The following is a 22504-nucleotide window of genomic DNA, read 5'->3' on the forward strand; positions in this document are numbered from 1 at the left end:
AGTGATGAGAACCATGATGATAACTCGTACGTACGGCCCTGATTGTGTAGAACAGACCTCGGGGGCAATTTCAAACTAAACAAGGTGTTTATGCCATAATAAATCATGACAATTTAGAACAAAAAGCATCAATGTGGTTGGTTTCCTTAAAGGTCTTAGAGGCAACCTTCTGTGTAGGAGTGAAACAAAACGTCCAGCTAGAAACCCTGTCTGTATACGGGAGACCCCTGTGAAGGTGAGCGGAGTTTGCCCCCGCAGACAAAAAATCCCAGGTACGGCCCTGCATATACTAGAACTAATGTGATTCTCTAGGAAAAAACTCGATACTCGATTAATTCGCTGGAATGTCAGTCGGTCGTTTTGGCGTTAACGGCTTTTGTCGCCTATGGAAAGCAATCGGCAAAACAGGAAGAGTAATTTATCGAATTCTACAGTTCATAACCTTTCTATTGATATATAGTTTGTGGGAGTTTCCTTGAAAACAGCGCGCGTACGAATTTTTTTGTGGAGGACACCCGTGAAGGTTTGGAGTACATCTATTCACCGCCAATAAAAACAAGTGGTCTCACTCAAGTGTGCAATGGACTGACGGAGGAGGCAAAAGTTTAATTCTTGCCGTTTGCTGTTTACTCGTTTAACGTCATTGTTAACCCCTCAAATTACTGATTTGTTCTGTTCACATTGCTTCATTTTGAGGACTACTTTGTAAAGCATGCCGTTGTTTGGTTTAAAATTTTGTGAACTAAATAATAGACAAATAAATCATAAAAAACAAGTGAAACAGACAGGCCAGCTGCTTCTTTATAATTACTCTTCCTTGTTCGATTTTAGTCCATTTGAAGCCTTCAGCGATTTGATTTTTCTTGCATTACGTGTTCTAATTTTGCTGCGACACAACTTAACGAAACTTTGCCCAGAATAAATATGGACTTTTCTTGTAATATTTTTTGTCGCAAGAAAGCACTTTCTCCGCAGCTGCTTTTAAATTACGTCAAAGCTGGAGAAAGGATTTGTGCCTTATTTAGGAACTTGTTGTCACACTACAGGTTGATGTTGCGTGGAACTTACCCGCACCATCGTTACAAAACGGACAACTTGTACGATACATCCCGGAGGGGGAACTCCCACATGAAAAGGTCGAGGATGCTTTTCGTCTACTTTGGGAGTGTAAATGAAGGATTTTCGTCTTACTTGGGGTGTTCAGGACGACATGCCAGCATTTTTAGCCATAAAAGTGTCTTTTGGGGTGTACTGGAAGGAATATGATATTAAAAATCTGCTCTTATTTCCGTTTTTAATCTGGATTTCCGACTGTCTCTCAAGTCCGGTCTACTATCGCGGGCTCCTTTCCTGAACAGCAGCTGTTAATCGATGCTAATCCGTTTTAAGTGGTATCTTTTAGTAGGGTCTGGATGGGGTAAACTGACAACTGACTAATAGCGAAAAAAATAACTGACACCTGGCAAATACCCGAAAATTTAACTGACAACTGACAAAAGGTTTTAGCCATTGTTATTCGTTTGAAAGTCACTGAAAATAACTTTTTTTGGGAGGAAATATTATTACTTTAACCTTGGTAGTTTAAAACTATAACCTCTTAATAATTAGCATGGTCCGTGTGTTGACTGACCACAGCAAATTAGCAAACCCTTTACTTCTTGGTGTTGTGGAAACTATTATTACTTAGTTATTGTGTTTTGCTTTTGGGTATTGTTTGTCGTCTTTTGAATCTTTATTTGTTTCACATCATTTGGTGATCACACGCAGCACCAAGTCACTACATTTGCTACCGTTACTTCTGAAAATGTATGTTGACTAGCATACGAAACGTCAAGCTCAGTGTTATAACTGATGCGTTGGAATACAATGTTTATCACCGCTGTTTGTGTTAAATCTTAATCATTTTGTCTAGTTGTGTTGTGACGGTTCTTGGGCGAGTAACAGACGTAATACCATTTAGCTGTTTCTGTTACAGAAACCAAAGTTTAAGAGCTTCGGGCTTATTCCATCAAAGGGCCACTTTTTAGTTTCCCCAATGTTGTGTATAAATACATTACAATTCAGTGCATAGCACATGAAGTACATCGTCCAGACCATCGTACGTCCAGGATATGTCCAGGTGGATCGCCGCTGACCAGTAACCCGAACCCTCGGACAACGGATCCACCAAAGATTACCGAAGTTTATGTCAGAACCCGCTTTTTCCGAAAAGGTTTTTCAGTCTCATCATGGCTTATGTCGCAAGAACAGGAACGAAAATATCTCATTCTCTCCTTCATGGTTCCGCTGGTCGTAGTGTTCTGTTGAAGAAAGGACAAGAGCTAAGAACTCTTCCATCATTAAGCACTTTGTCGTTCAGTGTCAACAGTCACGCTGCAAAAGAGCCAATCAAGACAATATCAGATATGCCAGGACCTATCAGCCTTCCGATTATAGGGACAGCTTGGAAATTCTTCGCTGGCGCGAAAGGCGAATCCCTTGGAAAGCGAGTTCTGAAAGTACAAGAAGAAAATGCGAACAAATATGGTAGAATATTCCGATCGCAATTACCCGGGGTTACCATTATTTCTCTCTCAGATCCCGCAGATGTAGCGAAAGTTTTGCGATCCGAGCCAAAGTACCCTCAACGTCGTCAGTTCCCCGTTCTCGACTACTACCGCGAAAAACGACAAAAGGTTCCGGGCGTTTTCTTTTTAGATGGTCCTGAGTGGTACAAGCATCGAAGTGTGCTAAGTAAGCGAATGCTTCGACCCAAAGAGGTAGCTGACTACACTTCTGGCTTCAACGAAATTATAACAGATTTTATTCACAGATTGCGAACCGTTCGAGAAACAAGCGGCTCAGAGAAAGAAAACGAAGTCTGTGAACTCGACAAGGAGCTCTTCAAATGGTCGTTTGAGTCTGTCGCAGAGATGTTGTTCGACAAAAGGTTTGGTTGTCTTGAGCCCGAAGTAAACAAAGAAGCACAGACCTTTATAAAAGCTGTCGGAGATTTTCTGCACAATGTAATGGGGATAGGCTTCCTGCCGAACTGGTTCTACAAGATTTACGAAACCCAGCAGTTTAAAACATTTTTTTCAAGTTTTGACACGATGTACGAATACGCTGAATTGTTTATTGAGAGAAGAATTAACGAACTTGAAGAACAACAAAGAAACCAGTCACGCGATTCATCCGGGCCTTCTGAGAGTGACAAAGCGGGTTTCTTTGAGTTTCTCCTGTCAAGTGGAAAGCTGACTAAAGATGATTTACTCGCAAGCGTGATTGATGTTCTGTTTGCTGGAGTTGATACAACTTCCAACACGATGCAGTGGGTGTTGTACATGATGGCGAAAAATCCTGACAAGCAAGACATCCTGCGACAAGAAGTATTATCAGTGCTTGGGGATACAACATTGGCGACACCGACGACTCTGGCGCAAATGCCTTACCTGAAAGCCTGGGTACGGGAAACGCTGCGACTCTATCCAGTCCTTTGTGCTATTCCTCGTAGGCCGGCTGAGGATATAGTTTTAAGCGGATACCTTATTCCGGCAGGTACGACACAAGTCGAGTTTCTCACCCATGTCATGGGCCGAGATGAGAAACTTTTCGAAGATGCTGAAGCATTTAGACCAGAAAGATGGCTGCGCAAGAAAGACGCAATTCCAACCGACACCTCAGAGGCTTTCTCTTCCACTCCGTTTGGGTTTGGAACCCGAATGTGTATTGGCCGTCGTATCGCTGAGTTGGAGCTTCATCTTTTATTGGCCAGAATCGTACAACAATTTGAGATTTCTTATCCTCCTGATGCAGAGAATGTTGAGCCGTATGTTCGAGGGGTTACGATCCCTGACAGAGCTGTGAGAGCCAAGTTTGTAGACAGACAATAAGCAATGAGCTCAGTGACAATAACTGTATAGAATTGAAGTGCAGCACACTAAAACATGGAACTAGTGACATGTTTGTGTCTTTTCGGACAAGTAAACCTTAAAATACGAAATTAGTAGTCTGTAGATATGGTGGAACATCAAAACAGAAACTAAACTTAACTGAAAGAGGATTAATTCCAAACTCAGTTTCTATATGAAAAGAACAGAGAACTTCTGTGGAGTATTTAGATTGTATGTATTCAGTTGAACTTTGCATTTTTGGCGAGAGAAGTCATAGAGAAATAAGAATTTCGTTTTATCCGGGAAGCGCTAGGCAAAAGATGCTCCCGATTTTCTTTTCTGTCACTCAGTGTTAAGTGTACAATCGGCTAAAGGCAGACGGCTATAATCGTGGGTTTGTTGCAAATTTTGTAAAATAACCATAGCAACAATGAAATACTTGTAAAAGAAAAAAAAAAACATGAAACTCGATCTGCTTTTGTGTTTTTTTTGTAGTTACCATCCCTTGGTCGATTCTTTGTCAGCAGTAGTCCAGTCTTAATCAGTTTTCGGGTAACGTTTGTTACACGATAGACTACGAGCAGTCCCTCTTTCGTTTAATCCGTCTTGTGTGACGCGAAAGAAACCGCGAGAAAAAAAAAAAAAACAAGGCCTCGCAAACTCCTGGGGCCGAAATGCACTCGCGTCGGTCGCCCCAGGATTTCACGCGGTCATTTTTTGCCTCGCGGTTTATTTACGGTCTCGCTCGACGGACTAAGTGAAAGATGGCTTACTCGTGGTCCAGTCACCAAGTGTAGCGAGAGCGGACGCAAAGTCTTTCCCTAGGGCCTTGCGTTCGGGCTTTTTAAAAAACCGTTCGGTAAATTCTTTTACTTGCGATCTCGACGAACTCAAGGCAAAATAGAGGGTTTCTGGAAAGAATAAACACGCCCTTTGAATTGGACAATTTCTCGTTACAGTTTTATTGCAGGAAACGTCGCAAGAAATAGCATCGGGTCTTACATAATGCCTACTTGTTGCAACTGCATACGTCAACGTTGAACAATAATTGAATAAACTGGCTCCGCGACTTAGGAGAATAAAACAAAAGAAACAAATTATCATCCCTCTTAATCGATGCGATTTCTTTTGCTTTATTCCCCTAAACCTCGGAACCAAGTTAGAATTTTAAGGTAGGACTGGAGGCTAATTTGATCATTTTATTGGTGGTGAATTAAAATACTGTATCTCAAAAGATAGTTATCAGATTAAAGCCATTTTAACACTCCCAAGCCTTTACTCTCTCTTGATTGTAAAAAAAAGAAAACTTTGTTTCTGTTGACTAAGGAATGATGCCTGAAATTTATGGAGCTTTTGGGTGTGGTCATTTCTAAGATATTTTTACAAAATTGATGAAATCTAAATCGGAATTTATTATTCCTCTTTAAGATTTAGGACACAAATAAAATGAGGCAATACTAAAATTTTGACCGCAGTACACGTTTGTGTTTTGATTTTGTTTGATTTGACAACAAAATTGGCCCATTTATTGAGTTATTTTTTTGTAAAAAAAATACCTCTTAGTCGGCGCGTCGGGTATGTTATGGACGGATCAATGGGTGAGTGAGTGAGTGAGTGAGTGAGTGAGTGAATGAGTGAGTGAGAGATGTATGTATGTCACACCAATCAGATTGGATCTACTATAAACAGCCAATCAAATTTCTTGTTGTAAAGGTAAATGGTATGTGAGAAGATTTGATCCCGATAGAGTTCAGAACGGCCATATTTATTCTTCTATAAAAGAGGAGAAAGTATTCATATATTGGGTTTACTTCGACATTTTCTGTGGGTTAGGCTGAGGATTTTAGTTAAATGAACGAGATGAGCCTTGAGGTTTGAAACAGTTCGTGAGTTAGTAGTATGCAAATGCAACGAGATATTTTTATTTTTAGTTACAAAGGTAACTTGATACTTTTGTTTTTCACAAGGAGTAAATTCAATTAGAGGTCACGAATCGTCGCGTCTAGTTCTTAGGACATGTTTTAGAAGGGACGAGACTTTAGATTTGAAACAGTTCTAACGTTTACAACAGTAATTGCGGGTAACGATTGTTTTGTTCTTGTTGCATGCAAATATAACGAGATATTTTTGTTTTTTAGTCACAAAGTGTAATTTGACACTCTTGTTTTTCACAAGGGAGTAAATTCAATTAGAGCGGACGAATCGTCATCACTCTTTCCCACGAGATGTTTGCAATCTTTAGTAACAAATGGTAACTTAACACTTTTGTTTTTTATATGGATTAAATTCAATTAGAGCTGACAAGTTATCGGCTATTGTTTGCAGGATATTAAACAATAAAGAAGCTTTCATTTCTGGGCGGTTTTTACGTCTCTGCAGTAGCAGTTTAAGGTGGTATGGTACCCTAAAATATGGCGATGTTCGTGAAAAATTCAATTTCTTGGAAATACAAGACTTAAGACCCTTGAGGAATTGTCAAAAACATTTTGAAACGATCTTGCCGAATTTCCTTCCAGATGAGTGTGAAATTTAAGGAAAGTACACAGTGGTATAAGTTTTTTCACGTGGCAACGGCCATAGCAACGACTGTGTACTATAAGAACGTGACCAAAAATATAGATTATTTTTAACTTATATGAACGAAACTATTTAGAAAAAACTTTTAAGACATGCACAACTCGATTGGTATAATTATTTGTGAAAAGCTTTGCCTCAAATTGCCATCACAGGCTCATTCATTTCCCATGCACCCCCCCCCACCCCCCCCCCCCCCCCACTATTTGTGGCTCGTTAAATGCTTAATACTTCGTGTAAGAAACTTAAAGTGCATTTTTCTCAAAAGTTTACTTTTGTACCGACTGACTTCGCGCCAACATTTCTACTTTGCAAGGTTTTTAAGTAGAATTTCTGAAACTTGGGCTCATCAAAGACCAATAGTGTCGTGATGATATAAACCAAAAAAAATCGTAACATTTTAAGGTCTGTCACGTGACATGAGATGATTTGTCCACTGGGTGTAGTAAAAAATAAGGTTATTTCCAAATAAAGCTGTAAAAAGCACTGAAAATAAGAGTTAACTGTCAAAACTTAGGTTCACATCACAGAACAAAACAGAAACTTACATAACATGCTTATTTGACAGTCAATTCTTGTTTTGTAAAAGAGGAGGAAGTGTTGGCGTCAATACTATAAAACACTACTTCAAATGGCTGTGGCTGGTTTCCATAGCAACCATTTTGAGTAAAACTCTAGAAATTTAATTTCTCTTCTTGAGTGCAATAGCACACAATTGATCTTTCTTTACCATATTTAAACAAACTTTTTGGCCCATATTGAGGGTACCATACCACCTTAATAGTTTTATTTCATGATATTCATTTCAGTCCGATACTTTTAAAGGTAAAAGTATGAAAACTGTTCAAATGTTCTTTGAAGACTGCGTGGCACCAAGTTAAAGTGCAATTTAATTAAATCAGACTTTCAACGTGTCAGAGGTTTTTTTCTCTTTCTTTCTATTTTGGGTGAAGTTGTGTTGTGTTGTGTTGTGTAAAAAGGTAAACTTACGACTCGTATAAAATGCGAAAAAGTCTCTAAATTAACTTGAGTATTTTTGAGCAAAAATTCCTCTTGGGGGTTGGAAGGGTTATGTGATCGGTGAGTGAGGGAGTTGTGCATGTGCGCGTGTCACACCAATCACAGTGCGGGTTGTATCAAAGAACGAATCAAATTGCCTGTTAGAAAATAAGATGGTATCTACATTAATCTGGAGACGTGTCAGATTACTGTAGTTTGTTCAGTCAAACATTTTATGGCTTACTATTCAGCTATCTTGCCATGACCGATGTAACATCGCAACCGAAAAAAACTTGCCTAATTAACCAAATCATTACTGTACCATGAATGCTTCTATCTCCAACAATTCGCACAAAAAAATAACTCGTGCACGGCTTGCGTGCCTATGTTTACCTCAGGAAGCGAGCCTGAAGCGAACGAACACGGCGACGGCTGTCCTAAGGTTCCGCCCACATTACGGTCAACAGAATGAAATGTGGGGGCCACAAGAGTCCTTGATACGAAGTCGGTGACATACCCGAGATGTTCGGACCACGTGACTCAAAAGGGATCGACCGCGGTGCAATATCCAGGGCCACGAATCCAGGCCTCTCGCTTTTCGGACAACTTGCCCTTACGGACACCCACTAGGTAGTACGGACAAAAGTTACATCACAGCAGAAGCTACAAAGAAATGTATGAAAGCAACTCCCTCTACTACGGGGAGGACCCCGGCTATTACGGGATTGCGGACAGTTCAAGTGACCTCAAACTGACATTTTTATTGTTCTCCTCTCGTTACAGCAGACAACTTGGAGTCTTGAAATGTTTGCCAGTCTGTACAATATTTTGACCTATCTTGCCGCCAACTAGATTACATCTATTCTATATCTAGATTCTCGTCTCGGCTCAATATTTCTGCCGCTCTCTCCGGTCCACGTGCCTCCCCGCGCCCGAGGGGGATGAGCACGGGCTCATTTCCCGAAATAGCGACTCCACACTGAGACCGAGGTTCCATGGTTCAGCGCTGACTGCGGGAGACACTAAGTCACTGTGCAGTGTTTTCGAATTATACTCCTCCACTCAGATATACTGGCAACTATGTAACCCGTAGTGGTAATATTGGATTAATTCTACAGAAAGCAATTTCACGCACAGGCTTATGACTAAACATGACCCACTTCTTCTGAGTTATGTTTTGGTCCTTATTATGAAAATTAATGTTCCTTCTGATAAATCTAGTCAGTGTTATCAACGCCAGTTTAATTTTAAACGAGAGTTTTTGAGGACAAGGTCGATTGAAAGACTAGCTTATATATTCTACTTGAAAATTTCACGTTTCAGTTTATTTAATGTATCTCTCGGCGTTAAAGCTATCGTCAAACTGACAAAGTATGCAAATACAACATGGAGTTAAAAAATTCACATTGTTCTAGTACCCAGATCTCACCCTTTTTGGCCGTGAAAGAACTAGGTTTGAAATTAGTTTGGTGCAGAATGGCGAAGATTAATTTAAAACGCACGTACTTTCAGAGCTCTTCTCTGCTCATTAAACGTTTGTCTAATTTATTAACGTTCTCGTTGCTGTCAATGTCGTGGTTTGCGTGAACTCACTTAGAAGAATGATGGAGGAATTATTTTCTGTCCACAAACTTCACTCTCACAGGTCTGTCAGGAACAGTAACACCCCGCGAATAGTACTCCACATTCTCCGCATCAGGAGGATAAGAAATCTCAAATTGTTGCACGATTCTGGCCAATAAAAGATGAAGCTCCAACTCAGCGATACGACGGCCAAGACACATTCGGGTTCCAAACCCAAACGGAATGGATGAGAAAGCTTCTGCTCCTTCGGTTAGAACAAAGTCTTTCTTGCGCAGCCATCTTTCTGGTTTAAACGCCTCAGCGTTTTCGAATACTTCTTCGTCTCGGCCCATGCTAAAGAAAAGAAAGTTAATTTGTGCTGTTCCTCCAGGAATGAGGTATCCACTTAAAATTATATCTTCCGTCGGCTCTCGAGGTATAGCTATGAAGGGATAGAGTCGCAGCGTTTCCCGTACCCAGGCTTTCAGGTAAGGCATTTGCGCCAGAGTCGTCGGTGTCGCCAATGTTGTATCCCCAAGCACTGATAATACTTCTTGTCGCAGGATGTCTTGTTTGCCAGGATTTTTCGCCATCATGTACAACACCCACTGCATCGTGTTGGAAGTTGTGTCAACTCCAGCAAACAGAACATCAATCACAGTTGCGAGTAAATCATCTTTAGTCAGCTTTCCACTTGACAGGAGAAACTCAAGGAAACCCGCTTTGTCGCTTTCAGAAGGCCCGGAGGGATCGCGCGATTGGCTCTTATATTGTTCTTCAAGGTCATGAATTCTTCTCTGAATAAACAATTCAGCGTATTCGTACATCGTGTCCAAGCTATAAAGAAACGTTTTCAACTGTTGAGTCTCGTAGATCTTGTAGAACCAGGTTGGCAAAAAACCCACGCCCATCAAATTGTGGAGAAATTCTCCCACAGCCGTTATAAAGGTCTGTGCTTCTTCGTTTACTTCGGGCTCAAGACAACCAAACCTTTTGTCGAACAACATTTCTGCGACAGACTCAAACGACCATTTGAAGAGCTCGTTGTCGAGATCACAGACTTCGTTTTCTTTCTCTGAGCCGCTTGGTTCTCGAACGGTTCGCAATCTGTGAATAAAATCTGTTGTAATTTCGTTGAAGCCCGAAGCATAGTCAGCTACCTCTTTGGGTCGAAGCATTCGCTTACTTAACACACTTCGGTACTTGTACCACTCGGGGCCATCTGCAAAGAAAACGCCAGGAATCTTTTGGCGTTTCTCGCGATAATATTCCAGAACAGGGATGGTGACTCGTTTAGGATATTTTGGCTCAGCTCGAAGTACTTTCGCAACATCTGCGGGATCTGCCACGGAAACTACCGTCATACCGGGTACTTGCGTTCGAAATATTTTGCCATATTTTTTGACGTCTTCTAATTGCGAGGTCATCATTCTTTTTCTAAAAGGCTGGCCTTTCGCTCCAGCGAAAAATGTCCAAGTTGTCCCTATGATCGGAAGGCTGATGGGTCCTGGCAGATCTGATATTGTCTTGATAGGCTCTTTTGCAGCGTCACTGTTTACACTGGATGACAATCTGCTCAACGATGGAGGATTTCTTGCTCCGCGTAGCGCTCCTGAGAGAACGGTTCGACCCTGAACGGCAAGCATAGAACGAGCAATTTTGGTTTTTGTAAAATAAGGCATCTTATGAGGTTAAGCCAGTTCAACTTACATATATGTAGACTTTGTTCACAAGTTGCAATCAGATTTCCTCTGTTGCGGGTTCAATACTCTCTAGCACGTCACTCAGTCGAATAATATTGGCTTAAACGTTCTCCCCGGTGAGCGCGGGCTTATTTACCGGAACAGCGGCTGGTAATCAACCCTACAAATGTTACTGGGATTTCTTATGCTTTTATGGGGATTGCTTTTCTTAAAGAATGGTCTATCTTACCCTTAAAATACCCCTCTCGTTTTACTTTAAACTTTCTGTTACATGTTCCTTCTTTTTCTTTGAAAACGTCAAACATAAACAGACGCCAAGTCGGTTGTGCCCAGGGGTTGGGGAGTGTGAAGTTTAGTGTCTTACCAGTCCGTGATCGTTGAGGCGTGGGGGGGAGGAAGGGGGTGTTGAGGTTGTAGTTTAATGTCTGTTCAGTCCATGATCGTGGGCTTTGGCTGATCAATCATGTCTTCATATCCTTTTCCGCTGTTCAAATATATGATCTTTCATATAACCAATTGAAAGGCTGACCGGACAGCTGAAAAGGGTAAATTTAGACAGGACTAATCTACTAAGCTTAGCTATCTATTTAGCTTCAGTGTAGCCCCTGAAAAAGGTTAGTCCTGTCTAACCGGAATATTGGACATTAAATTTACCCTTTTCAGCCGTCCGGTCAGCCTTTCAATTGGTTTTATGCTTTGTTTTACACTGCTGATCAATCCTGGTCTAAACCAAGATCAGGCTTCAATCCGCTGCTGTTTGTACAAGTGCTCCTTGCATTACGGTTTATCCGATCTCTCATATACTAACTTGTATCGTCGCCATCTACGGGTATTTTACGAACTCACAACGTGGCAATCTCCCAGATGGCTCGATAGCTCAGTCGGTAGAGCACTGCATCGGTATCGCAGAGGTCATATGTCCGAATCCCGTTCAAACCTGGATTTTTTTCAGGCTTTAATTTCACAACTGCTTACCAAAAAAGCCTAAAATCCAAATCTTGCCGAATTCCTAGTGTTTTTTAACTTGCTTTAGATAGATTTCCCAAAATTATTACAAAAGGACTCATCTATTGAAAATTTGGTCACGTGATTAAGTTGTGTGTATAACTGCGGTGATCAATAATTATATTTTATAGCGATATTGCGGTGTACTGACTCGTGAGTGCTAATATAACATGAAAAAATAATTTTCTATTTGGTAAATTGCTTGTTAACGTGCTTATTATGGCTGTTATTCATTTTCTCAACTTTTTTTTGTACTAGTTAAGTGTCAGTCAGTGTTATTAACACCAGTTTAATTAAAAAGGAGTTTATTCAAGCAAGGCGACTCCGCCGAGGACAAAGTCGATTGAAAGACTAGTGTACATATTCTACTTTATAATCATAAGGTTTATAAGGTACAATTAGTTATATTTTTGTTTTACTGGAACTTTCTCATTTTTTAATTCGTATGATGATATCGTAATTGTAATTAGTACAATTCTACTACTGTTCTAATGGAAATGCTGTAATCTGATTGACTGTGCCATTGCACACTATCAGTCATTAGTGTGTAGTGGCTTGGTGTGGTCGACAAAATTTCAACGTTTTCTCGTTTATCCGAAGTTTTGAAAGAACATTTAGAAACAAATGAAGAAGACTAAAAAAAGGACATTCACGGTTTCTTGAATAAAAAAACACTCGATTTTTGTTAAAGGAATTAATATGTGCGCGCACACAACTGGAAATATCAAATTGACAATTCAATCCTCGCGAATTTTCTAAAGCGTGAAGTTTAATACCAAGACCAGAAATAATTGGAATCGTTTTTTGAAGCAAATTTCGGTCAGAATTCTACTAAAACATTTAGATTATTCGGTCTCGATTTCCATGAGGTGATATAGTTGATTCGGCGTTCGGCCTCATCAACTATCACCTCAAAGAAATCGAGACCGAATAATCTAATTCTTAAGTAGAAGTGGTTTTAATTTTAATTACAAACACTGTAAAGCGTCATTGAGCTCTGGAAACGAGCGCTATATAAATTCATGCATTATAATGTATTGTACTTGCGCGGAATTTCACGTTGCAGTTTATTTAGTGAATCACTGATAAAGCATGTGAAGACAATGGTGAGGTCCAAACCGAAATACTGATGATTTACCGTCATATTGCGTTCTCCAGAAAACCCAAAATTTGGTCATTTCACCCTGTTCTAGTACCCACATTCACTCTGTTTGGCCATGGGAGATCTGGTTCAAGACTGGTCTTGTTTAATTCGAACTCACGTGCGTCTATAGCCATTGTTCTACGCATTAAATGTTTTGTTTAGGTCCCGTCTACACTACACTGGACGAGTTTGAAAACGGAGGTTTCACTCTGAAAACGAATCAAATGTTTTCCGTCCACACTACGCCGGACAAATTTGAAAACGGAACAATCACCGGTCATTTTGGCGAGTTGCGTTCGGGAAGAGGAATATCAAGATTATTATAACGTCATCGTTTCCAACAAGCTTCGTTTTCAAAAGGTTTTCCGTTCACACTAAAACGCAAGGCCGACGTTTTCAAATTCCTCCGGTTTGAAGAGCGTTTTCGAAAAGCTCCGTTTTCGTGACGGATTAGTGTGGAAGGTAGGCCTCACCGGAGAAATGAAGCTGCGTTTCCAAATTCCTCCAGCATAGTGTGGACGGGACCGTAATTTGTCGACTTTCTCGTTGCTGACGGTGTCGTGGTTTGCGTGAACTCGGTTATAAGAATGATGGAGGAATTATTGTCTGTCCATAAACTTCACTCTCATAGCTCTGTCAGGAATAGTCACACCGCGCGTAACGCATTCCACATTCTCCGCATCAGGAGGATAAGAAATCTCAAATTGCTGCACGATTCTGGCCAATAAAAGATGAAGCTCCAACTCAGCGATACGACGGCCAATACACATTCGGGTTCCAAACCCAAACGGAATGGAAGAGAAAGCTTCCGCTGCTTCGGTTAAAACAAAGTCTTTCTTGCGAAGCCATCTTTCCGGTTTAAACGCCTCAGCGTTTTCAAAGACTTCTTCGTCTCGGCCCATGCCAAAGAATAGAAAGTTAACTGTTGCTGTTCCTCCAGGAATGAGGTATCCACTTAAAATTATATCCTCCGTCGGCTCTCGAGGTATACTTATGATGGGATAGAGTCGCAGCGTTTCCCGTACCCAGGCTTTCAGGTAAGGCATTTGCGCCAGAGTCGTTGGTGTCGCCAATGTTGTATCCCCGAGCACTGATAGTACTTCTTGTCGCAGGATGTCTTGTTTGTCAGGATTTTTCGCCATCATGTACAACACCCACTGCATCGTGTTGGAAGTTGTGTCAACTCCAGCAAACAGAACATCAATCACAGTTGCGAGTAAATCATCTTTAGTCAGCTTTCCACTTGACAGGAGAAACTCAAAGAAACCCGCTTTGTCAGAAGGCGCGGTTGAATCGCGTGACTGGCTCTTACATTGTTGCTCTTCAAGGTCATGCATTCTTCTCTGAATAAACAATTCAGCGTATTCGTACATCGTGTCCAAGCTAGAAAAAAACGTTTTCAACTGTTGAGTCTCGTATATCTCATAGAACCAGGTTGGCAACAAACCCACCCCCATCAAATTGTAGAGAAATTCTCCCACCGCCTTTATAAAGGTTTGTGCTTCTTTGTTTACTTCGGGCTCAAGACAACCAAATCTTTTGTCGAACAACATTTCTGCGACAGACTCAAACGACCACTTGAAGAGCTCGTTGTCGAGATCACAGACTTCGTTTTCTTTCTCTGAGCCGCTAGGTTCTCGAACGGTTCGCAATCTGTTAATAAAATCTGTTATAATTTCGTTGAAGCCCGAAGCATAGTCAGCTACCTCTTTAGGTCGAAGCATTCGCTTACTTAGCACACTTCGATGCTTGTACCACTCGGGGCCATCTGCAAAGAAAACGCCAGGAATCTTTTGGCGTTTCTCGCGATAATATTCCATAACTGGGATGCTAACTCGTTTAGGATATTTTGGCTCAGCTCGAAGTACTTCAGCGACATCTGCGGGATCTGCCACGGAAACTACCGTCATTCCGGGTATTTGCGTTCGAAATATTTTGCCATATTTTTTGACGTTTTCTAATTGCGAGGTCATCATTCTTCTTCTAAATGGCTGGCCTTTCGCTCCAACGAATAATGTCCAGCTTGTCCCTATGATCGGAAGGCTGATGGGGCCTGGCAGATCTGATATTGTCTTGATAGGCTCTTTTGCAGCGTCACTGTTTATACTGGACGACAATCTGCTCAGTGATGGAGGATTCCTTGATCTGTGTAGTGCTCCTGAGAGGACTGTTCGACCGGGAACAGCAAGCATAGAGCGAGCAACTTTGGTTTTTGTAAAATAAGGCATCTTATCAGGCTAAGTCAGTTCAACTTCAGCAATCAAAGGCTTTCTTGCCGGTTCAGTACTCTTTAGTACTGCGCGATTGATTGGCTCGAGCGTTCTCCGGCTGGTGAGCGCAGGCTCATTTCAGGAACAGCTTTCCTAAAAGATATCTTACACACATTTAAAATACCCCTCTCCTTTTACTGTAAACTTACTGTTGAAAATAGATCGTTTTCACTGTCACGCAATAAAAAAATAAATCGAAACCATCCAGTGGAAAAAGCTATGAAATTATGTTGTTATAGAAGATAACTAAATAAGCCACTTCTCCAAGTTTTAGGCCTGTGCGTTTCCCCAAACTTCAGATATTCGTCGAAATGTTTCGCCGATATTTACAGAGCCCAGTATGAAAACGCCATGTTGGTGTACCTCCGTGGTACACCAATATGGCGGCCGGAAAATAGTGTAAACATCTGGAACTTACTTTGGCTATCTAGGCGACTGATTATCAGTACTGATCAGACAAGCATTTACATAAGCACTTTTCCTAATGCTTTAACTTCTAAAAAGGCTCAAAATCATGGGATAAGTATATATCTTTCGACAAACTCGATCATAGCCTTGTGTCGCGCACCTCCATAACCCTGAAATTCAAAATGCGCTGGATTCCAAGCGAAGCACGCTATTGAACTGTGAAATTGTAAACAGATATAAATATACCGCCTCTTGTGCCTGATGAGGACAAAAACTTTGGTGGCTCTTTCGGTTTGGATTTTAGAAAGTGATGACGTCACGTGAAAACGATCTATTCCCTCTTTTTCTTTGAAAACGTCAAACGCGAATGAACGCCAAGTCGATTGTGACCAGGGGGATGGGGAGTGTAAAGTTTAGCGTCTTACTAGTCCGAGATCGTTGAGGCAAGCGGGGGTGGGGGAGGGGGAGTGAGGTTAAAGTTTTAAAAATGTCTCTCCAGTCTGTGATCGTGGGCTCAGGGTGATTAATCATGTCTTTATATGTTACTCCGCTTTTCAAATATATGATCTTTCATATATTCACTTGCATTTTAACCATCTACCGGTATATTACGAACTCACAACGTGACCAGCTCCCAGTTGGCTCGATAGCTCAGCTGGTAGAGCTCTGCACCGGTATCGCAGAGGTCATGGGTTTGAATCCCTTTCAAGCCTGGAGAGTTTTCAGGCTCAATTATATTGTGTATATAACTAAACTACAGTAGCTTGACCAAAAAAAGATTTATTATATTGCATGACTAGAATGGCTCTGTCAAATGACACCATTTTATGCGTGACACAGCGAATAATTCCAGCCAGCGAATGTTGCAGTTTTATGGATTTGGTTCATCTTGGAGAGTAGCCCCTTTGCCGAGCTATATCTTCTTTTCACAACAATCTATTACTTTCCTTCACCCCTCGTAGGGCCTCCCATTAAGATGTTTGTACTGTCAAGGAATGGGACAACAATGAGTCGTACCCAGTCACTAATTACCCAGGTTATCCGAGGGTGTCTGGAGAGAGATCATATTACAAAACCAGTGATTGAAGAGTCACAAGCAAAATGGAAGTCTGGCAATTTTGAGGTTACAAAAGTTGTATGAAAAAGTCAACTCTTGTAAAACCCTCCAAAATGAGCATATTTTATATTGTCTTAGTAGCTGTTATTGCAGTTATCAGCGGTTTGATATACAAACGAGGCCAGAAAGGGTTAATTCTGCTTTGTATTGTCCCTTTCAAGTCATTTGCATGCTGTTTTGAACAAAGGAATATTTGACAGCATACTCAACTGCAACAATTCCAGAGAGAGAAATTAAGTTACTGATTGATCAGGTTTGACTACCGTATTTACCCGTGTATTCGTCGATCCCGTGTATAAGTCGACCCCCAATTTTTGAGGCCAAAAACTAGATTTTCTTAATTTCCAGGTAAGAATTTCTTGGAAAACTTATCTTGTATTTCTTAAAATTATCTTTCAGCTACCACAGATATGTAAACAAATCACAGCATGTTTCAATGCGCAGTTTTAAAGCTCACGTATATGAGCGTTTTACCCAGTTTAGCAACACATGTGCATGCAGACTTTTCGATGATAATTTTCGTAAAATGCTCACAAAAATCAAATGTAAGGATTTCAAACAAGCCTTTTTAAGTGCGAAGAGATTAAAAGTGGCTTTATAAGACAGGCAAAACACCAAAGAAGCTCACGACTTTCAGAACAACGCCATAAACAAAGTGCGAAGCGTGTGTTGGGAACTTGGTAGTCAAGCCTTGAAATCGGTCAAGTACTGGTACAGAAGTCCTCGCACTCGTATCCTGCCAGGTTACCAAGCAGAGACGTTCCAAGCGTGAAAGATATTTTCTCCGAGCGGCTTTACTACAGCTTTATTTAAAGGAAAAATATTGGTTCTTTATGACAAAATTGAGCCAGTGAGTGTCCACAAGATTCAGGTTAAAATTTAACGGATAAATGTTGATGCATTTTAACTTGAAGCTCTGATATGGAGAGACAGATCGCTAAGCGAACATACGTTGAAAACTGTCCTGCCGTTTATCAAATGTTTGTTAACATCGGCGTCGACAAAAGCTGGATCGGACCGGACCGGATCACGGATCGGATCAGGGACCGGATCACGGATCGGATCACGGATCGGATCACGGATCGGATCGTGGATCGGATCACGGATCGGATCACAGAAAAAAAAACGTTTTAAAGAAAAAAAATCAAATCATTTATAAGATAATAATAAATAAAAAATAAAAGTGGAAAACTAAAATATGTTAAATAAAAATAAGAATCCCGAATTTGACGCAATAACATGTTAATTACAGAGAATGACAACAGGTCATTTAAAAAGCCACATAAGCGCCTGATTTACCACGAATTTAAATTATAATGAACAGGCAGATGTAGTTATATTTGATCGTTAGTTGGCTTGAAGCTTGCGTGAACCTCCCATTCTCGTTTTTGAAATTGTTGTTAGTATCAGTAGCTAATTCTCGGCTACTTTGTGTCAGATGTGAGCGTTACAGTCAGCGTTACAGTTAATGAGAAAGCTTACGTACGAAAGCTTAAGGACATGACTTGCTTTAAAGGAGCTACGTCACGATTTGCGCATCTTGAAAAAACTAGCCTAGTTTTTCAAGTTCGTCATTAGCAGTCCTCGTTAATCTTTGCCATCCTTAACGATCCTCTTTCCGTTTTGATTTGTTCTTGCCTCTTAAGTGCTTTCTATCCTAGAACACGATTATTTTAAGGTTTTATTCGATATAAAGGCAACTCTTTACGACCCTAAAGATGACTTTAAAAATCGTGACGTAACTCCTAAAATGTTGTTTATTCTCGGGTTGCGTTATCGTTCACACTATCGATGTTATTCCTATATTTTTTTTTGTAAAACAGCTACATTTCCTTGAAATACAAATGGTCTGTTTCGTTTTATTCCACTACGAAATATCGTATTCCAAACTCACACCTTGTAAAAATATAGACTTGTTTCAGAAACGGAAATTGTTTGAAATCATCAGGTGTTTAATATTATTAGTGTTTTTAGTTTTTGTGTTTCGATTCATACGTTCGTCCTATTATTACCATGCTGATGCGTTTTATGACAGTTTACCTTTGATGCAAGCGAATATACGAAATATCATTTATCTGAACTGCGGAGAAAGATATGAAGACATGATTGATCATCGCAATCAAAACCCAACAGCCTGAAAATAATTCATCTGTGACCAGCTCCCAGTTGGCTTGATATTATAAAAGAATAAAGGAATATCACACCTGAATTAAATAAAACATTCTGCTCACAGTAGTCACTCTAGTGTAATTTGCTCAACAAAATTTTGAATTTTGAATTTTTTTTCCTTGATCCGATCCGTGATCCGATCTGTGATCCGATCCGTGATCCGATCCGTGATCCGGTCCGTGATCCGATCCGATCCGATCCAGATTTTGTCGACGCCGTGTTAACATTGAAAGACAATTATTATGCTAATTATTTGACTGGCGCTTGGATCTCAAGTTTTGACCCATGTATAAGTCGAGGGCGAATTTTTGGACTGATTTTTAGGTCTTGAAAGGTCGACTTATACACGGGAAAATACGGTAGTTGCAACTATCGCGATATCGTAGTGTTTAAGACAGGGTTGATGATACACTAAGCAAATATGTTTAAGAATCATATTATTTGTCTCACAACACGGTTAACAGAATTAAGAGACAAGTTGGCCAAAACATTATCCAGTATCAGTGCCTTCAGTGTGACATTGAAAGTTTGCATTCGGCAAATTCTTTACAAAAATTTGCAAAATTTGTTCTCACTTACAGTTTCACTGTATATATGTGTTATTGACCAAGCACGAGGTCAAGATGGCTGGATATTGGCCAAGTTCTTTCTTGAGTTGAGTTAATAACTTTATTTATACATAGTAAAAATTCTTGTTTGTGTGTTTATGGACAGAGACAGAGTTGAGGTCCATAGGTCAATAAAAGAGTTCCTACATGGAAAATAACACTATATTCTTTCAGGACACAGTGTAATCCCAGAGGGGGGGGGGGGGGGGGGTAAGATAGCCCCATCTTGCCCACTAAGGTTCATCTTGTGTGCTCACAGAGCTAGGCATATAATAAAGATCAGTAATAAACAGTTTGGTTAGATGTACTTCTTTACCATTTGTTTAGCCAAGGTTTCTATTAAATGACAATATTTTTATAATATTTTTACTGAAAGCAAGTGCATCGCCATAAAGTAGCTATTCTTTGTCAAAGTAAATAATTTATCATTACAGTTACTTAGGTACAAAAACACTAGAAATAAAAATAAAAATAAATGAAGAGGGTTTTGATTGAGGTTCACAACAAAATTTAAAATTGCAGAGCTACAGTTTTCAAGCTGTAATATCTTTGATGTAGCTTCTATTGTACAGACCTGTGTAGTAATATTACTATTGTTTTCAACCTGTTCGCTTGCACTAAACAATGAATCTTAAATAGTTCATGCATGTAGTTACATGTAAAAAGAATATCTGCCTTAATTTTCAACATCTGAAGAACTTAACTTACCACCAAGCAAACAGTGACTCAAATACATCACTGAAAGCTGCAGTTTTTTCAAAGTTACAACAGAATATTTCACTGCTAAAACAGTTCCTACATGTATTTATGGATGAATCAACCACTGTCTAAAGGACTTTTTTGTGCTACAGTGACTAAGTACAAATCTATATACACGGAATACTCAGTCCAAGATGCCTTGCAGGCATCTTAAAAACCATGGATATTTAACTGCTCTGCTTTAGCCAGTTCAATTGCTTTCAGAAATGCACCGACATTTTGACGCTGATCCCCTGTTAGCTGTATCACCTCTCCATACTCTGGATTTTCAATGACGGTGCCATTACACTTGAATTCCTGAACAGGAAGAATGGATAAAGAACATAATCAGAATTAAGGAGATACTTTTAATAACAGATATGTTCAATATTAAGCAATGAGGGTGCTAATTTACTTTTGGTACCTCAAGGAGGGGTAGTTATTGGAGAGGGGCACTTGTTATAATATTGCTATTAGGAACAATATCAATATGTGTAATATTAGGCTCAGGTGAGAAAGCCAACTACACAATACACTTGTCCAATCAGTCTATTCAACAATTTTACTCCAGCTTGAGATTTCTATCATGTGATAATTGATGAGGACACAACCTGAGCCAACTATCACACATAGAAATCAAGAGCAAATAATCTATTTTAGTATAAATCTGCTAGTCATTTAACACTTTATCAAAATCCTCCTCACAGACACCTTGAGAAACGTAAAGAAGCAGCTGTCAGTTTGTTAACAAGGGCACATTGCTGGGCTACTGACTGTCCACTAAACAATAGTCCAAATTCGGTATATTAAAATTCAGCTTAACACAATAGCCCTCAGCATGAGGCTCTAGGGAATAAACCCCACAAACTCTGCAGTTATTCCCCAGAGCCTCATATTGAGGTCTAATGTTTTAGGCTGAATTTTAGTCAATCGAAATTGGTATATAAGATTATGAGCTCAAGATTTCTATTGCGTGATAACACATAGAAATCGAGAGCGAATAATCTATTTGTTTTAGTATAATTTACTAGTCGTTCAGAACTTTATCTAAATCTTCTCAAAGACACTTTGAAAACGCCAAGAAGCAGCCATCATTTTGTTAACAAGTGCACACTGCTGTGCTACTCACTATCTATCACAGAATAGATAGTGAGTAGCGTAGCCAATCAGAGAACGGCAATTGTGATAGAACGCTAGTAGATTCATACTAAAACAGAATAGCTAGTGAGTCATGTAGCCAATCAGAGAACAGCATTCATGACAGAACACTAGTAGATTGTTACTAATATATGATAAAGGCCTCGTCGAAAGCTGGTGCTAATTTTTCAGTCTGTTTTGAATACCTAATGTGAACTCATTCAAAAGAAACGCATTTACTTCCGGCATATAAATAGTACATGATCCAAGCACCCACAAGTGTTTATTTACATAAGCCATTTGAAACAATGGCATGAGTATTGCATCATTCGTTTACAAACTTGAGCGAGAATGAACCTTAAATGAAATTTGCAACAAGCTACAAATACATGTACTGAAACAGTACAACTCGCCTAATGTTTAACACTGGTGTCTCGAAAAATTACACTCTTAAAGTTCAGATCCTCTAGGTGTGTAAAATTTGACGAGATGAAATGAGGTATTTTCAGTAATGGGGCACAAAGAAATTAAGAAATAGCTCAGATTGACTACAAAACTTCCCTGGAGAACTATTATTATTATTATTTTCTAATCCACGAAACTAAAATCCTACGAAAAAATCTCAATAGCCACAGTGCATGATCGGCTGAAAACTCGGGAACATGCCGAGTCTTAGCTTACAATTATTTCAAAATACGAACCTTTTTGAACGCTTTCACTAGTTTCTTCTTGTCATAGTGGTCGCTTATTCCTTGCACAGTTGTTAGAGTTTTACGACCACTTCGTTGCTGAATGCGAATATGTATTGGCTGGTCTTGCTTTGATGATTCGTCGACACCCTTGGCAGCATCCGTGAAAGGATCTACAAAACGTGAAAGAGCGAAAATATTGCAGAAAACAGCGGATAAATACTAACAACATTATGTTGAACAACATGTCATAGAAAGTGAAATTACCATAAGTTTCTAAGTTCTGGATTGACATGCGAGCTTCGTGACACCAACTGGGTGAAAATCAGGTCGATATAATCTACGATGTAAAGGATTCAGGACGATTCCACCACAGACGTTACCCTACTTATCTCAGAGTACGGTATTTATGGAAATTGTGAAGAAGAGGGAAATGGAAAGCTTCGTAAACCGGAAGTGATGTCATCCAACGTCACCAATCATGTGATTTTCACAAAGAAGAAGTGCT

General features: G+C 39.9%; 4 protein-coding genes across 4 annotated transcripts; 1 reads left to right on the top strand and 3 right to left on the bottom strand.

Moving 5' to 3' along the window:
• Positions 1 to 1617: 1617 nt before the first annotated feature.
• On the top strand, positions 1618 to 4343 carry LOC110069164 (cytochrome P450 27C1-like). The gene has a single exon (XM_089287869.1). The coding sequence runs from the start codon at positions 2229 to 2231 to the stop codon at positions 3870 to 3872; it is 1644 nt and encodes a 547-aa protein (XP_089143995.1). The 5' UTR covers positions 1618 to 2228; the 3' UTR covers positions 3873 to 4343.
• A 4277-nt stretch (positions 4344 to 8620) lies between these two features.
• Positions 8621 to 10856, bottom strand: LOC149113091 (cytochrome P450 27C1-like). Its single transcript, XM_089288440.1, has one exon. It carries the CDS (start codon positions 10688 to 10690, stop codon positions 9059 to 9061), a length of 1632 nt encoding a protein of 543 aa, XP_089144566.1. The 5' UTR covers positions 10691 to 10856; the 3' UTR covers positions 8621 to 9058.
• A 1148-nt stretch (positions 10857 to 12004) lies between these two features.
• On the bottom strand, positions 12005 to 17104 carry LOC110068973 (cytochrome P450 27C1-like). The gene has a single exon (XM_020776385.2). It carries the CDS (start codon positions 15086 to 15088, stop codon positions 13460 to 13462), a length of 1629 nt encoding a protein of 542 aa, XP_020632044.2. The 5' UTR covers positions 15089 to 17104; the 3' UTR covers positions 12005 to 13459.
• A 2621-nt stretch (positions 17105 to 19725) lies between these two features.
• On the bottom strand, positions 19726 to 22417 carry LOC110069024 (eukaryotic translation initiation factor 1-like). The gene is made up of 3 exons (XM_020776461.2): positions 22264 to 22417; positions 22009 to 22169; positions 19726 to 20488 (listed from the first exon to the last, which is right to left on the bottom strand). The coding sequence occupies exons 1-3, from the start codon at positions 22289 to 22291 to the stop codon at positions 20342 to 20344; spliced, it is 336 nt and encodes a 111-aa protein (XP_020632120.1). The 5' UTR covers positions 22292 to 22417; the 3' UTR covers positions 19726 to 20341.
• Between the last annotated feature and the right edge of the window lie 87 nt (positions 22418 to 22504).

The sequence above is a fragment of the Orbicella faveolata genome, unplaced genomic scaffold (genome assembly GCF_042242905.1).
Source record: "Orbicella faveolata isolate gen_17 unplaced genomic scaffold, um_ofav_v1 contig_15, whole genome shotgun sequence".
NCBI classification, from domain to species: Eukaryota; Metazoa; Cnidaria; class Anthozoa; order Scleractinia; family Merulinidae; genus Orbicella; species Orbicella faveolata.